The 17,130-nt window shown below is 52.2% G+C and overlaps 2 protein-coding genes across 3 annotated transcripts; both read left to right on the top strand.

Moving 5' to 3' along the window:
* Nucleotides 1-5,729: 5,729 nt before the first annotated feature.
* On the top strand, nt 5,730-9,764 carry LOC131421416 (cytochrome P450 2D14-like). Its single transcript, XM_058567988.1, has 4 exons — nt 5,730-5,927; nt 6,614-6,783; nt 8,133-8,225; nt 9,653-9,764. Exons 1-4 carry the CDS (start codon nt 5,730-5,732, stop codon nt 9,762-9,764), a joined length of 573 nt encoding a protein of 190 aa, XP_058423971.1.
* A 2,107-nt stretch (nt 9,765-11,871) lies between these two features.
* On the top strand, nt 11,872-16,437 carry LOC131421534 (cytochrome P450 2D14-like). 2 transcript variants are annotated; one of them, XM_058568225.1, is made up of 9 exons: nt 11,872-12,135; nt 12,833-13,004; nt 13,698-13,850; nt 13,942-14,102; nt 14,453-14,629; nt 14,807-14,948; nt 15,120-15,364; nt 15,820-15,961; nt 16,062-16,437. In XM_058568225.1, exons 1-9 carry the CDS (start codon nt 11,947-11,949, stop codon nt 16,238-16,240), a joined length of 1,560 nt encoding a protein of 519 aa, XP_058424208.1. In that variant the 5' UTR covers nt 11,872-11,946; the 3' UTR covers nt 16,241-16,437. The 2 variants fall into 2 exon arrangements, with proteins under 2 accessions (XP_058424208.1, XP_058424209.1); XM_058568226.1 differs by having other exon boundaries at nt 11,873-12,135; nt 15,177-15,364; nt 16,062-16,432.
* Nucleotides 16,438-17,130: the final 693 nt, after the last annotated feature.

The following is a 17,130-nucleotide window of genomic DNA, read 5'->3' on the forward strand; positions in this document are numbered from 1 at the left end:
CTCCGATCGAATCCCCAAACCTCTCATAACATAATTGGCGCTGTGAGCAGGATTCGATTAAGGAGATGGCTTTCCTGTTCAAACAAAGGGTAACTGAAGCCAAGGTGGAAGAGATCCCAAGATGGGAGGACCCTCCCTCTTGCACTCTGGCTGGGGAGTGGGCTCATAGGTCAGGATTATGTGACTCTTGAGATGTTCGTTGCGAGATATAAATCATTGGATGTGACCAAAACTTTGCAGACAGTAGGAAAAAAGAGATAATGTTTCTTTTCTGGCATGGCGAGGTTAATGTTTATTGACTGCTTATCATCGGGCTATGGAAGATAGGGATAAAATACAAGGGAGAATGTACTCTTGAAAAAAAAAGTTTCAAATTTACAGTCCCGGCTGATGTCACCCAAAATAAAAACTCTTTCCTTGCCGTGAGCCTGGCATTCTAGTTTTATTTGGCCCCTCTTAAGTGACAAATAGAGAGCCTGAATATGTATCCAATAATAATTTGGCGAGCCAGCCGGGAGGCTCTTTGTCCGTGGCTCGGTGGCCCTGGGCCGGGTGGGATGTCCTGGGAAACAGTCCAGCAGCTGCCTAGGTGATTTGCCCTGGGGACTGCTCCCAGTGCTTTCCATCTGACCTGGCACCGCTGACCCTGGGCACATTTTTCTTATGACAGGGAAACAGCCTCTAGAATTATTTGTTTGTTTGCCTATTTGTTTGTTTTTGCTTACACCAACAACTCCCTTCCCCTCCATCTAAAATCCTGTCTCTTTAAGAGGCAGGGCTATCCCTACTGGAGTGGGAATAATTGTAGGACTTTTACCCGGAATCTGTTAGATGCATCTATCTGTTCTGTTTGGGATCCCATTTAACTGTCTGTTCTGTATGTTTGTAATTTTGAAGGGGGGAAGTTCCATCTGTCCCCAAGGAGAGCCCTCTGGGCCACCTCTTGGCTAAATGGGCTATATTCAGCTAGGAGCCCATGTCCAAAAAAAAGATAATTTTTTTTTCCTATAACACCACATGGCCACAATATTCCATAGACTCCAGAGAGGAAAAGTGACCAAAATGGGGCAATTTCAATTTACCAAAACTGATATATTTGCTTATACAATTGGAAAAAGCCAGCTAAAATGTTAAACCACTAGTGGGAAGCCTATTTTAATCTTTTGAGGTTTTTAAATAAAATCAAGAATACTATATTGCCTCTTTAAGAGAAAATAATTAAATAATGAAACATGCCAGCAGCCTAAGCTGAATCTGCTGCTCCCCTCCCCTCTCTTGCGGAGCTTCCCCGCTTCAACTCCCCCGGAATTCCTGATCTAAAATTAAACAAGTGAAAATAAATAAACTTTTGAAATAATTTAAAATTGAGATGGCTATTCTAGAAAATCTGTTTCAGGTGAGTTCACCTTAAGGGTCACCCTTAAAAGAGAGGATTCAAAACCTCTCAGATGAAATGCAATCTTTAATTAATACACAGAGACTTCTAAAAGACAAAGGTATTTCAAAAACAGCTTCCAAAATCTTTTTGGTAACTTGAAGCTTTAGAGTTTTGCTAAATTAAGTTGATAACAATTTATTGAGTCTCTGGGTTGTTTCCACATAAGATAAAACATTAAAAATTGGTTACTAAGCATAAATTTGTCTGCCTGTGGTTTCTTATCTAAAAAAAAAAAAACTAAAACATGCTTACATTTATTGATAAACATGTTATGTGCATGTTGAAAAATTTTCTATGAAAAAGTACACATTTCTAGAAAGTCTATATACAAAAAACAAAATATATGTTGTCCATAAAAAAGATCTAGAGAATAGAGATATTTTTGTTTGTTTTATTAAAAAAGATAAATTTGTTCTAAAGTACTAAAAAAAAAAAAGGCATAGGACAAATTCTAAATGTAAAAAATAAGTGACAAAAGATTTGTAAAAGTAAAGCCCTGAGGAGTTTTACACATGATCAAGTTGGCTAAAGTAAGCTGATAAAAAATTAAAATTTGGCTTTCTCTCTTATAAAGGTAATTTTCTTAAACTTTTAGTTTGCTCTTTATATAGAGATTAAAAGGTGTTCTTTTGAGTAAGTCTATGTAAAAGACAAAACACCTATGTTTTGTTAAAATAATTTCCTATGTTCAAAAAGACTGAAGTCTCTCCCTTAAGGTTTTTGTTTTTGTTTTTTGACTGTTTTAACTCTCTGTTTGCCTTTCACTATTTTTGTTATCCACTTGATTAAATAAATAACTAGGCATTATTTCCTATTTGACCAAGTGTTTTAAAATCTTTTGATATTTTTGATAAATTTCTGCCAAAATTAAAGTTTTTTTAACTTAAAAAAAATTACAAAAAGACATATGATTATGATGCTAAAATACAATACTATATTTCATGTTGATGCTCACAGTTCTTTAATTTCTACAGAACAAAAGTATAACTCTTATGCTGATCAGCTGGTGCAAAGTCATGCAACGCACAGCCCAGGCTTAGCACAACGGGTCCACGAAAAGAGTGGACACTTGGGAAAACAAACTTCATACAGGTGGGCACAACAAAAGAAAATCCTTGTCACCCATGATGATATTGCCACTACAGTACAACAATGTCAGTTATGCCAACAGTTAAATAAACGGGGAGTTCCACACCCCTACCAAGGTCATATCCAAAAGAGATTATTTCCCGCCTACATGGCAAATAGATTTTATTAGACCATTGCCAAATTCTTGTGGCTATACTTATGCCTGCACTGCTGTTGATACATATTCTGGTTATTTATTGGCTATGCCAGCTAAAGTGGCCACCCAACAGAGTGCCATAAAATTATTAGATATAATCAAGTTATATTATAGAACACCAAGACAAATTTAGAGTGACAATGGTTCCCACTTTACAGGTAAGTTGATTCAAACCTATACCAAAAAAAATTATATAAAATAGATTTATCATATACCTTATTACCCCCAAGCTGCAGGCCTCATAGAACAAATGAACAGATTGCTTAAACAACAATTAAAAAAACTTGGTCATGGCTCATTAAAGGGGTGGCACAACCATCTAAGTACTGCTCTAAATGTGTTAAATAACAGGCCACTAGGCCCTAATGAGACTCCTCTGTCAAGGTTGTTACCAGCAAAGATTACAGAAGTGGCAGCCGCCACCCATGAGCTTATGACCTTAACCTATTGGCCCCTGACGCAGTCTGCTAAACCGCCTTTTCGTGCCACGGCCGAAGCGGCTGTATTGGATTTATCTACTGTTCATTCTATTCAATTGCCCCCTAAGAAGCAGTCTATAGTCCCTACTGGGATAGGGGTACAATTTCCCAAAAATACCTTTGGTTTGTTAAAAGGATGCTCTGGACTGGCAGCAAAAGGTATTGATATACTGGGAGGAGTTATTGATCCAGATTATCAAAGAAAAATAAAATTTATATTATATAATAGTAGTGACACAGTACTAACTGTAGAGTCTGGGGAACGAGTGGGACAATTATTGGTGCTTCCCCTCCTGACTCCAAATGTGTCACAAAGACAACCTCCAAATGAATTAACTAAAAGAGGAATGCAAAGATTTGGGTCTACAGATGGATGGAAACCTGGAGCAAAGGTGTGGGTGACACATCCACCCAATGCGGCTCCGCGTGCCGCAAAAATAGTGGCCCAAGGGCCCACTACAACGCTCATAGTTATGTATCCAGGAAATGAACAATTATATCATGTTCCTAAAAATTCTGTTTCTTTGCGTAAATAGATATTCCTACTGTGTTTGCTATGCTGTGCTGCACTTCCATGTCTGCTACAGACCTACATGCCAACTAATGTCTCCATAAGACAACCTTTGACCCTGCACTGCTGGACCAACTGTTCTACACCAGTGGGACCTATAACCTAGACTATGAATGGCCAAAAAATTTGGTCTCAAAAACATCAAGCAATCTCTCGGTATAAGCCTATATCTGATCAGTCACGCAAAACTAGTTATAATTTCTCTATTACCCCACCTTCTGTTACCCTCCGTGATGGGGGCTGATCTAGACTTCTGCAAACTAATTTGTTAGGCCTAAGTGTTACCTTATCAAATGTTATCTTTGATGCTGTACGTGATATGCAAGATCAAGTTAATAACATTTCATATTCTAAGGGGTTATTTGATTGGTTACCTTGGGGTTTGGGTCCTTTATTGCGAGATAGTTTTATAATTATTGTAGTCATTAGATTTTAGATTCTTAGATGTGCCTTATGTACTTGTGTACAAAGTTCATTGTCTATGCGTATGGTGTCTTATGGTTAATGGAGACGGCCACGGCCAAATATGTCTTGACATGAGTACAGCCATGTTTGGCCGCTCCATTGACCTACAGCCACCAGCACAAAAAATATATATAAAAAGCTGCTTTCTGTGTGGTGGGAATTGGCCTTTTCCCGGGAACTGGCCTTTCTCTCACGGAGGGAGTTGCAAGTTGTAACATTTCAAGGCTCTTGGAGCGTCGTAGCACGGGATGGACTGGCCATCTGTGCCGGGCTGGGACGATAACCAAAAAAAACAATGCACGTACACAACTACTGGGCCGGGATGTTAGCCAGGGGGCTCAGTGCACGTACGCCGCTGATAACCATTTTGTGCATGGGAACACTAAATGCTTGCTCTGCAAACTCTGTAATTGCTTACTCTGAAAATTACTGATGGTATAAAAACTGCTAAAAACTGAGCCCTGGTGAGAGTTCCACCTGTGGAAGGGACACCTTGCCCAGGACGTGTGATCCTTGCCCAGCCGCGTCGATTGACAGGGCTCTCCCGGCAGTGGGGCGTGGATGTTGTGAATAACTGATTTGATGTGAAGTAATTGATTTGATGTGTTCTCTTTTTGGTCAACCTGGTGTTTCTCTTTCCGGTTGATTTGTGTCATTTTCTCTTCAGCCGATGTGGGTGTTTTCCCTTTCCAGTCGGGCTGATGTTTTTTCCCTTCTAGTACTTGACCTATCTAGATCTGTTTGCAGACTATCGCCTTTACTATCCTCTATATAATAAAATATACCTTCGGTCCATTTGTTTGGAGTGGAAAGTGTCTTTTACGTCTCCGATCAAATCCCCAAACCTCTCATAACAGCGTGTCAAGTGTGCAGTGTGAGGTGAAGGGGACAAATGGAGACCCTCAGCCTCTCTGTCTTCCTGCCACCCCCTACAGGCGTGGTTCCTTTCATCATCAGGCAAATGCCAATGACCTCCCAGGTGAAGGCATCTCAGGAGGAGGCAGGTGAGAAATGGGAAGACAAGGACATGTTCTGGAGATGAGATTGTGACCACATTAGGGAGTGTGACCTAATGTGGCAGGTGGTGGCAGGATCAAGTCCAAAGACCCCTGCTTCCTCCTTGGAGCCTGTACAATGCTGAGGAGTAGGGCTGAGGGTGGGGATAACTTGTCTCCCCATATCCCCTACCCAGTGTAAGCACCTGGAGAGGGCAGCAGGGACAGGACTTCTGTACTACCCCTGCACTGACCTTCCCTGGGCCCTCCTGCAGCCTCTGGCAGAACAGTCATCCTAAACGTTTGGCTCAGGGAAGAGGGCAAAGGCCAGTCTCAGCTCCCTTTGCAAAGAGGGCCCAGGCTGGTCGAGCCCTCAGGGTTGGCGAGAGTGCCCTGCCTGGCCTGGTCCAAGGTGCCTGGTGTGGTGTCAGGGAGGGGGGCCACCCTGGAGGGGTGCCACTGTGTCCAGAGGAGCCCAGTGCCCACTGAGGAAGCCATGGAGCTGCTGAGTGGGGAAACACTGGGATCCCTGGCTGTGGCCCTGGCCATCTTCCTGCTCCTGGTGGACCTGATGCACCAGTGCCAACGCTGGGCCCAACGCTACCCACTAGGCCCCATGCCCCTCCCTGGGCTGGGCAACCAGCTGCAGGTGGACTTCCAGGACTTGCTTTCCTGCTTTACTCAGATGAGGAAGGTGGGGGTGGGCACAGAGGTCCTGGGGACACACCTAGCAGCTTACTGTTGGTGGTGGTGAAGCCACAGGCTGGACAGGGAGCTGGGTGAAGAGGAGGAGTCAGGTTTGAGAGGCCTCCTGGGGGAGGGCGTCTGTGCAGGGCCTGGGAGACAGCTTGAATTTTCCAATCAAAGGTCAGAGAGGGAAAAGGCCTGGAGGGGTTTGGACTTGGCAGTGGGTTTGGGATCCAGTGGGACAGAGCTTAAGTTGTGTGAGCCTGAGTTCCTTGTGAGAAAATTTGGAGGAATGGTCTTGAGATTGGGGGAGAGGAGTCTGGTCATGAGCCCCATTTATATCAGGAAATGGAGGTTGAGAGGGGACAGTGACCAGGTTCAAGTCTTTGCTGTTGTGACACCTTGGGCCTCACTGCTCACCTCTATGAACCTCAGTTTCTTCACCTATAAAATGGAATTGCAACTTAACCTACTGACAATGTTGGTGACTTCTGCAAAGTCATAGCTGTGTGCTCTGATCCACATGAGGTCCTCAACTATAGAGGATGTGACCCCCGGCGTCATGAGGCTAGACAGAGTCCTTGACCCCGTATTCCTGGGGGCCTGTGTGTCCCCTATGGTTAGCGCCATGAGACCTGTCAGCAGCCTGGCGGGGACTGGGCTTGACAATAGCACTCCACTCTGGGTGTGCAGCTGCGGTGCCACTTTAGGGACGTGTTCAGCATGCAGCTGCCCTGGACGCCTGTGGTCATACTCACTGGGCTGTCGGCCATGCGCGAGGCGCTGGTGTACTGCAGCGAGGACACCTCCGACCACCCACCTGCTCCCATCTTGGAGCACCTGGGCTTTGGGCCCTGCCCAGGGCAAGCAGAAGAGGGGCACACTGCATCCAGGCTGGGACTGGGGTGCACAGTGACCCTAACCTGGCCAAGCCTAACTTGCACAGGTCTCAAACATGGGGTAGAGGGAAAGGCTAGCGAATGGTGGGCCCAGGGCATGGAGGAAGGAGCCTGTACTAGGGCTGGGGCAGGAGGAGTGTGGGCCAGTCAGAGACCAGGTCCTGTAACAAAGGGGGCGGGACTCTGTAAGAAATCACAGGGAGCAGGGCTGGGACCTGTCCTCAGTTGGAAGAGTGGTCACAGTGGGTGCGATTGGGGTGGAGGAGGAAAAGGCATGGGGGAGTTGGCAGAGGTGGGCCTGACCCAAAGAGGCAGGACTGTCTGAGCAGGTGCAGAGGGTGGGAACTGTGTCAAAGGGGATGGCACTGCGTGAATGGGGGCCGGAGGTGGGGCCGGGACCCACATCCACACATCATCATCACCCAGAGTCCACAGTTTACATCAAGGTTCACTCTTGCTGTTGTACATTCTATGGGTTTGGACAAATTTATACTGACATATATGCACCATTTCAAGATCATACAGAGAAGTCACTGTCCTAAAAATCCTCTGTGCTCTACCTATTCCCTCCCAGACCCTGACAAAATTTTGCCTTTTCCAGAATGTCATATAGGTGGAATCATACAGTATGTACCCTTTTCAGATTGCCTTCTTTCACTAGGTGATAGGGATTTAAGGTTCATCCATGGCTTTTCATGGCTTAATGGCTCCTTTCTTTTGAGTGCTGAAGAAAACTGCATTGTCAGGATGTACCACAGTTTATCCATTCATCTACTGAAAGGCATCTTGGTTGTTTCCGAGGTTTGGCAATTATGAACAAAGCTGCTGTGAACATCCCTGTGCAGGCTATTGTGTGGACATAAGTTCTCAACTCCTTTGAGTCAATATCAAGGAGCGTGATTGCTGGATCACATGGTAAGAATGTTGAGTTTTGTAAGGAACCCCCAAACTGCCTTCCACAGTGGCTGTGCCATTGTGCATTCTCGCCAGCAATGTATGAGACCGCCTGTTGCTCCACGTCCTTCCAGCATTCCGTGTGCTCAATGTTCTGGATTTGACTACTCTAATAGGTGTGGCGTGGAGATGTATTATTTTTAGTAATTTTTAAATGGAGGTTAAAAAAATGCATTTGTAATCTCAACGAGTAAGGGTACAGTTCAGCAGTGTGAAGTATGTTCACACTGTTGTACAACAGGTCTCCAGAACTTCAAGCCCGAGCCCTGTACCCAGAAACCATCTCAGAGAGACGGGCCCTGCCCAGCTCCCCTCCTGCCCCTGTTACCTCCTTGGCCACGTCCTCTGATGCCCCCCAGGCACCCGCCTGCGGAACTGCAGCCGTGGCCGCCCTGCCGGGGCCTCCTCCTGGATCCCAGCGCTGTGCTGGGCGGGTCTGCACTGCGAGTCAGGTGAGGCGGCCAGGCCCGCGGCCCCACAAGCTACACGCAGCTTCCACTCTTCCTTTCTGTCCCCAGGGAGGAGCGGGAATTGGGGGCTTTCCTCCCCAGGTGCTCCATGCTGCAGGGGGAGGGGCAAGGGGAGCCAAATGCCACCAACTTTCCTAGCTCCCTGGCTGGGGCCGCAGCTCTCTATCTGCTTTCTAGGGCTCTCTCCCAGCGTTTGCTCCGCATCCAGTAGGGGACCCAGGGCTGCTTCTTGGTGCTTGGGGGACCAGGGCCGGGGCACTTCCTGCTCTGCCATCGTGCTGACGTCGCCCCTAGACTTTTAAGTCCCAGATCCCAGTGTTCAGAGGACCCTTCTTTGTGCGGGTGAACACCTGTACTGTAACATGCGTGGTCTCTGGAGGTGCTCACCCCTCCACCCCAGCAGCTTCACCAGAGCAGAAGAGCCGCTAGGGCGGGCTGAGTGTATTTCTAAAATAAGAAATCTCAGTAACTTACACGTAGAGCAGCAGCTCAGAGCATGCATTTTGAGATGGACTCAAATGCTGCTCTGTGAATTTGACCTCCTGACATGTCCCCTGAGACTCAGTCTCCGCCATGCCTTGGGGACCATGAAGCCACCTGCCTTACAGGGCTGTGCAGAGGACACGTGGAGTGAGCAGCAGAGCCTGGCACGGGATTCCCTGATCAATGGAAGCTGCAATTGCACAATGATAGCAAATGCCACCAGCCTCACGATTGTACTGTGTGCTCGTTGTACCCATGAGGTTTCCTCAAGGCTGCTCTGTCCTGGAAAACTGGCCCCTAGTATCAGGGGCTCTGCCTGAATTACAGGCGTGTCTGTCCCTGCCCTTCATAACTTCATTAGGGTGACTGATGGGAGGGCGTGACACATCCAAAACAAAGGGTTGATAAACACAGTTTATCCAGGGTCACTGTGCAACCAACACTTGGTCCATCCTGCCTCCCGCTGACACCACTTGATTCTCTGAGAGTCCTGGGTAGAAAGTTGCTGCCCACAGGACAGGACATTCAACTGAGGCCAATGAGAGAACACAGGCTGGATCTGGGAAATCTCCAGGTGCCTATGGGTCTTATTCTCTTGGTCTGTTGAGTGGCCTCAAAGCTGGTCTCCTAGTCTCCCTGAGGCAGAGGGATCCAGTTCCCCACAGTCCAGTCCTCGGCCAGATTGGTGAAGCTGCTTCCCTCCTGCTGCCCCTCACCCCGCTGCACAGGACTTTGCAGTGGCCCTTTGGTCCTGCTGACAGGTCACCTCGGCTTGCAGTGCCAGCCAGTCAAAGTCCTCCAGGAACTCTTCCCAGAAAGTCCTGCTCCAGCCTGGGACAGTGTTCCCACCCACCTCAAAGCTGTCCCCACACTGCTGGCCTGGGCTGTCAGCTCTCTGCCTTCACACTCCTCCTCTTGGTCATGAGCACTGAAGAACAAGGGCCCACCATCGTCTTCCCCCGAGACTGTGAGTGCCCAGCCCAGCACCCAGCACATGATGATCTGACCAATGGGGGTGGAACAGAATCCAAGGCCTGACCAAGGCAAGATGCATGGAAGGCCAGGTAAATTGAGGAAGGCCTAGCTGGACCCCAGCAAGATACACCCTCTGGTCCTAGGAGGAGAGAGGGGATGTGGGAATTCAGAACAGAAGGAGCAGATTTCACAAGCCAAGCAGGAATTGCAAATGTTGAAAGCCAATACCAAGAGGCCACAGCCCCGGGGAGTCATCTCTGGGTGGTCATCTCTGAGTGGGGGATGTCCAGAGGCACCCTGGGAAGAAGCTGGTCCTCTTACTGTTGGGGAGTGAGTGAGGGAGAGAACTGCGGGGACACGGGGTTGTGGAGTGCCTCCTGCAGGCCCTGCTTCAGCTGGGGGAGAGAATTCTCCAGCTGTTTCCAGAATGAGAGCTTGCCTCACATACCAGGTGAGGAGTCCCTGCCAGGAAATGCCCCTTCCCCACCCTCTGGGCTCCTGAGCCTTCCCATTTGAGTGGATTTTGGTCTCAGAGTTCCCATCAGCTTCACTGATTTAAAAACTTAGCCTCAAATCCCACCCCTTTTCTTCCTGAAGAAGGAGGGTGCTGAGGCCGGTGGGCAGTGGCCCTGCCCTGGCATGGTGTGGTGTCTCCCCTGCTTGGAGGGGGCAAGAGGCTGAGCAAGAGGGAGGGCCTGGGAGCCACAATTCCAGCCGGGAGGCACTACACTGGCACAGGATAGTGCTGAGGTTTGCATCTTTCCTTGAGGGACCACAGAGTCAGGGGTGGAAGGGATGGGGCTCCAGCAGGGGGGACCTGGACCAGGGAGAGGGAGGAGGCCGGCAAAGGGGGAGGCCCGAGAATCCATTCCTTGTGATCCTCAGCAGGCCTGTGAGGGTGTAAATACATCACATCGTCCCCACTTGCTTTCCTTCCCCTTGTCTTCCAGTAAGAGCTTGAGCAGCTGATGTTCAAGGACAAATGATAATGAGGAGGAGGAAGCAGGCCCCCTCCTCTGGGGACAGAGTCACATCCTATGCTAAGCCACTCTAGTACCCTGAGCTTCCTGGCAGCTCAGTCAACAAGGGCGAGTGCCCACCTCACAATTCTCTGAGTCAAGAAAGTGGACTCAGGCACAAGGAGATTCATCACCTGGGTGGCCTCCAGAGCTAGGAGGTCAAGGACCAACTTGCAACAAACTTAAGAGAATGTCTCCTGGCCTCCAAACTGGCTGGTTGGGTGACTGGGGAGCTCTGAAACAGCCCTGCTGCATCAACCGCATCCCTGCCCCCCTCTCGCCAACCGCCTTCCCCGATTCAAAGGTCAATGGCCATGACAAAGCACAAACAGAGGAAGCTGAGCCAGCAGCCAGCCTGGGAAGGGTCCTCAGCATCACTGCCAGCAGCCTCCAGGTCGCAAGAACAGGGGTTTCCGTCCTGGCAACCCATGAGAACTGGGTGCCCTGGTGCAGGGTCTGCTTGTGTGTGTGTAAGTGGTGCATGTATTAATGTGTGTCTATATGAGGTTTTGTGGGTGTGTAGATGTGTGTGTATGCATGTGCTGTGTGTCAGTCCATGAGCATGTGGGTAGTGTCTGAATGTGTGAGTCACTTGTGAGTGTGTGATCTGTGTCTGTGTGTGCTGAGTGTACTAGTGTGAAGTGAGGGACACGGAGAACTTCATCCCACCACCATCCCCCCTGTGGTGCCTCTGGTCGTTGTGACCTCCCTACAGCAAGTGCCCATAACAAACCTGGGAGGTGAAGGTCAGCAGGAGGAGGCAGGTGAGATATGGGAAGGCAAGAATGTGTTCCAAGGACAAGGCTGTGACATTAGGGAATGCGAGGCTAATGTGACAGCTGGGTGGCAGGATCAAGTCCAAAGACCCTGCTTCTTCCTCGGAGCCTGTACAATGCTGCAGAGTCAGGATGGGGGTGGGGACTTCCCTTTTCTCCCTCCCCCACCCAGGATATGCACCTGGAGAGGACGGCAGGGACAGGACTTCTGTGGCCACCCCTGCACTGACCTTCCCTGGCCCCTCCCTGCATTCTATGGCAATACAGCCATCCCAACAGGTAGGTTCAGTGTAAAGGGCAAAGACCAATCTCAGCTCCCTTTATAAAGAGGGCCCAGGTTGGTCGAGCCCGCAGGGTTGGTGAGAGTGACCTGCCTGGCCTGGTCCTAGGTCCTGGTGTGGTGAGGGGTGCCTGTGTGTCCAGAGGAGCCCAGTGCCCACTGAGGCAGCCATGGGGCTGCTGACCGGGGAGACATTGGGGCCCCTGGCCGTGGCCGTGGCTGTCTTCCTGCTCCTGGTGGACCTGTTGCACCGGCGACAACGCTGGGCCCCACGCTACCCACCAGGCCCCATGCCCCTGCCTGGGCTGGGCAACCTGCTGCAGGTGGACTCCCTGGACAGGCGTTGCTCCTTTACTCAGGTGAAGAAGGTGGGGGGTGGGCACAGAAGCCCTGGGGACCCACCTAGCAGCAGACAGTGGGTGGTGGTGAAGCCACAGGCTGAACAGGGAGCTGGGGGGAAAGGAGGAGGCAGGTTTGAGAGGCCTCCTGGGGGAGGGCATCTGTGCAGGGCCTGGAGGACAGTATGAATTTTCCAATCAAAGGTCAGAGAGGACAAAGGCCTGGAGGGGGTGGGACTTGGCAGAGGGTTTGGGATCCACTTGGACAGAGCTTAAGTTATGTGAGCCTGAGTCCCTTCTGAGGACATCAGGAGAAAAGGTCTTGAGATTGGGGGAGGAGAGTCTGGTCATGAGCCCCATTTAATCAGGAAATGGAGGTTGAGAGGTGGCAATGACCAGGTTCAAACTTTTGCTGCTGTGAGACCTTGGGCCTCACTGCTCACCTTTGTGAACCTCAGTTTCTTCACCTGTAAAATGGGATGCTAACTTGGCCTACTAATTTTGGTGACCTTTGCAAAGTCATAGCTGGGTGGTCTGATACAACACAGGGTCCTCGACCATACCAGTTGTGACCGCAGCATCATACGGCAGGATAGATTCTTTGCACCCACAGGTTACTGGTGGTCCAGGGGTCTCTTGGGTCTAGAGCCAGGAGACTGGGCCCTGTTACCTGGGGTGGGGCAGGACTTGTCGAATCCCCTTGACCCTCGGCCTGCAGCTTCGGCACCGCTTCGGGGATGTGTTCAGCCTGCAGCTGGCCTGGACGCCAGTGGTCGTGCTCAATGGGCTGGTGGCCATTCGAGAGGCGCTGGTGTACCGCAGCGAGGACACCTCCGACCGCCCACCTGTGCCCATGTTCCAGCACCTGGGCTTTGGACCGCAGGCGGAAGGCAAGCGGAGGAGGGGCAGAGCGCTGCCCCGCGGGGACTGGGCCCTCAGTGACGAGACCCCACAGGGCCTGGCGGAGGCAGGCTGGTGCACCTGCGGTGGAGGGAAGAGTCAGCGAATTTGTAAGGGGCCTCAGGTGGAGGAAAGAGCCTGTGCCAAGGGTGGGGAGGGGGATGCGGGCGGGCCCCAGGCCACTGCAAGCAGGAAGGGGACGTCTGGGTGGTGGGAATGAGGAAGACGGAGTCAGTGTGGACGGGGCAGGGGCGGGCCGAGACCTTCCCTGACTGGAAGATGAAGCGGGGGGCAGAGCTAAGAGTGGGGCCAAAACCTGCCCGCAGTGGGAGGAGGGGGTGAGCAATGTGGGCGGACGGACAGTGGGACCTGTCCCCAGCCAGAAGGAAGTCTAAATTGGGCGGGATTTGGTGGGCAGGAGAACGACATTAGAGTGGATGGAACAGCGCGGGACCTGTGTGAGTAGGGGCGGGGCCTTCACCGAAGAGGGCAGGACTCAGTGATCAAGGGCAGAGGGCGTGGCCTTTATCAATGGGGGCGTGACTCTGAGAGTACCGCGCTGGGCGAGGCCGGGACCTGTCCAGTAGGTGGGGGAGGGCAGGCGAGCTGGCGAGCAAGTTGTTCCCAGAGAGGAAGGGCCAGGGGACACCAGAGCCACTCCCACGTGCCCTCCCCGCCCCTAGGAGTGATCCTGGCCCGCTATGGGCGCGCGTGGCGGGATCAGCGACGCTTCTCCGTGTCCACCCTGCGCAACTTCGGCCTGGGCAAGAAGTCACTGGAGGAGTGGGTGACCGAGGAGGCCTCGTGCCTCTGCGCCGCCTTCGCAGACCAGGCCGGTGAGTGCTGGGCTGAGGGACAGGAGACAGGGATGGAGGCTGGGGAAGAGGACATGGAGGCGACCCCCTGACCTGCACCGTCCCCTCCCAGGACGCCCCTTTAGCCCCAACGCCCTCCTGAATAAAGCAGTGAGCAATGTGATCGCCTCCCTCACCTTCGGGCGCCGCTTCGAGTACAACGACCCGCGCTATCTCAAGATATTGGACGTAATGGAGGAAGTAGAGAAGGAAAACTCCGGCTTCTTGACCCAGGTGCGGGGTAGAGGATGATAAGGAGCCCGGCAGGCGAGCTTCATGGAGGAGGCCTGCGCCTTACAATGGGCCTCCGTGGAGGAGGATTTGTCTAGAGGGGTGTTGGGTCCCCAGACCCCAGGAGAGGGCTAAGGAACCTGTACCTGCTTCATTGGAAGCCACCAGAACTCAAGAGATGTAGATTTTAAGTTTATCCTTCTGGGGCCCAGGCCATGAGAGAGGGTCACGGTCAGAACTTAGGGAGGAACCAGATCCATGGAGTCCACCTGGAAGCAGCTGGGACCTGACTGGCCAAGGTGAACACCTGAGCACAGGGAGGACCCAGGACCCCACATTTGTGGCCCAAACAGGTGCTGAATGCGATCCCTGTGCTCCTGCACATCCCGGGGGTGGTCGCCAAAGTTTTTCCGGGGCATAGGGCCTTCATGGCCCTGTTGGATGAGCTGGTTGCTGAGCACAGGATGACCCGGGACCCAGCCCAGCCTCCTCGAGACCTGACTGACGCCTTCCTGGATGAGGTGGAGAAGGTGAGCTGCCAGGGACAAGGACAGAGGTTGTGGGTTGAGGGCCCTTGAGAGGAGCCTGGGCTAGGTGAGGCCAATGTATCACCCAGTGATCAGTCACCCAGGATGATGGGTGCAGTGGGACACCATTTGGGGCTTTCCTCCCTCTGCCCCTGAGCGCACCCTCTCTGCATGGCCCAGGCCAAGGGGAACCCCGAGAGCAGCTTCAATGATGAGAACCTGCGCCTGGTGGTGTCTGACCTGTTCACCGCTGGGATGGTGACCACCTCGACCACGCTGGCCTGGGCCCTCCTGCTCATGATCCTGCACCCGGATGTGCAGCGTGAGCCCAGCCTGGGGGCCTGGTGGGATGGGCCAGGGAGGAAGAGGGACAGGCTGGGGCCCTGAGCTTGCATTGGCCACCAGGAGCTCTGAGCAGAGGCTGGGCCCTGGCTCAGGGGTCAGAGTGACCTCCTCCTCCACATGGGCACAGCCCCTGCACAGGAGTCAGGAGGAGGTCGGGGTCCAGCCCCCTGGGTTCTGACCACTGTGGGGACGCTTGTCTGTCCAGGCCGTGTCCAACAGGAGATCGATGAGGTGATTGGCCAGGCGCGGCGACCAGAGATGGGGGACCAGGCCCACATGCCCTTCACCATGGCCGTGGTCCATGAGGTGCAGCGCTTTGGGGACATCATCCCATTGGGTGCACCCCACATGACATCCCGCGACACTGAAGTGCAGGGCTTCCTGATCCCCAAGGTAGGCCTGCACTCCTCCTCACCCCAGCTCAGCTCCATCTGCCCCCTGGTGGCCCCTGCATGGCCATTGCCAGGTGTGACCAGGACTGGAACCCAGGCCACCTAATCGTCATTTCCACAAGCACCCACTTTCTAGCCTGGTGGGTTGTAGGGATGAAGTAGAGGCAGGGCTGGCCCTGTCCTAGTCCGCGGGGCAGTAACAAAAACTAAATTGTGCCCCAGTGTGTTGGAGGAGCCCTGCATACAGGGACAGGTGTCAGTGAGGTTGCCCATGGGAGACACATCACTTGGCCCTGCCATGGGGACAAGGAACATGCCGAGAAGCTTCTTGGACTGAGATTGACTTGAAAGAGTCCAGGCGTGTGCCAGGCAGAGTGTGTGGCCCATGCATGTTTGGTGGCAGGGGTCTAGGCTACCCCTAGCCCAGACCCACCCATGCCAGGCATCTCCTGCCAGGGGACGACACTCATCACCAACTTGTCATCAGTGCTGAAGGATGAGACCGTCTGGAAAAACCCCTTCTGCTTCTACCCCGAGCACTTTCTGGACGCCCAGGGCCACTTTGTCAAGCAGGAGGCCTTCATGCCCTTCTCAGCAGGTGCCTGTGGGGAGCCTGGCTAGTTGTCCTCTTCTGAGGGAGCCTTGTAGGCATGGAGCCCAGGTCCCCAGGCTCACTGACCCCCCATACCCACCCACAGGCCGCCGCTCATGCCTCGGGGAGCCCCTGGCCCGCATGGAGCTCTTCCTCTTCTTCACCTGCCTCCTGCAGCGCTTCAGCTTCTCGGTGCCCGCTGGGCAGCCCCGCCCCAGCGACCATGGTGTCTTTGGACCCATAGTGAACCCATCCCCCTACCAGCTCTGTGCTACGCCACGCTAGAGGGGGACACTAACTGCCCAACCTGCTCCTCAACGGGGGCCCTGATGTCCAATAAACCAGTCTGATGGCTCCAACCTGGCTTGAGTCCCACCTGATTCCCCTGATCAGCTCCTGGCAGGGATGAAGCATTAGTTGCCTCCCCAGAGCCAGCTCCTACCCTTACCTGATCCAGCCTCATCTGACATTTGACCCCATTTGAGAGACAGGTATACTGAGGCTCAGAAGGTGACAGCTTACTCTCTAGTCCCCCAAGCAGACCCAACACTGGCTTCCCTGGTTGGTGACTAAGTCCATGTAGAAGTCTTGACTCCTGGGTGTCAGGGAGCAAGAGGAGTGTGAATGGGCTTCTGATAGGAATCAGCCCAATCCCTGGCCGGGTGAGCACCCTCAGCTTCAGGGATTCACTACAAGGACCCACAGGAATCAGAAAAGCTGTTACACTCATGGTTATGGTCTTTCCAGAGAAAGGATCCAGATAGAATCAGCAGTGGTCAAAGGCACATAGGTGGAGTTCAGGAAGAGCGGGCACAAGCTTCCAGCTGTCTCTCCAGAGGATTCGTGCAGACAGTGCTCAGTTCTCCCAGCAATGATGTGTGACACAGCAGAGAGTATTGCTCACCAGGGAAGCTCACCTGAGACTGAGTGTCCAGGGATTTGGTTGGGGTCAGTCACTTAGACTCAGAGAGCCACAAGGCTGACCTCAGTTACTCAGTCTCCTGCCCCTCTCAAGGTCAAACAGTGTGGCCCAAAGCCCCCACCATAAATCACATTGTTGGCATAAACTGTGTGATTAGACCCCAGGCTCAAGGTACAGAGACCCTGTTCAGGCAGGACATCCCAAGGGTGTGGGGGATGTTTCCCAGGAGCTTGTCAAGGGTCAAGCATGTTTT

Source organism: Diceros bicornis, chromosome 25, assembly GCF_020826845.1.
Source record: "Diceros bicornis minor isolate mBicDic1 chromosome 25, mDicBic1.mat.cur, whole genome shotgun sequence".
NCBI lineage: Eukaryota > Metazoa > Chordata > Mammalia > Perissodactyla > Rhinocerotidae > Diceros > Diceros bicornis.

Bases quoted from the DNA above. Each gene is read 5' to 3' on its own strand.
- LOC131421416 (XM_058567988.1), top strand. From the start codon at position 5,730: ATGGAGCTGCTGAGTGGGGAAACACTGGGATCCCTGGCTGTGGCCCTG. The intron at 6,784-8,132 runs GCAAGCAGAAGA...GATGCCCCCCAG, and splicing joins GGCTTTGGGCCCTGCCCAGG to GCACCCGCCTGCGGAACTGC. The intron at 8,226-9,652 runs GTGAGGCGGCCA...CTTGGTCATGAG, and splicing joins GGGTCTGCACTGCGAGTCAG to CACTGAAGAACAAGGGCCCA.
- LOC131421534 (XM_058568225.1), top strand. From the start codon at position 11,947: ATGGGGCTGCTGACCGGGGAGACATTGGGGCCCCTGGCCGTGGCCGTG. The intron at 12,136-12,832 runs GTGAAGAAGGTG...CTCGGCCTGCAG, and splicing joins GGCGTTGCTCCTTTACTCAG to CTTCGGCACCGCTTCGGGGA. The intron at 14,630-14,806 runs GTGAGCTGCCAG...TGCATGGCCCAG, and splicing joins TCCTGGATGAGGTGGAGAAG to GCCAAGGGGAACCCCGAGAG.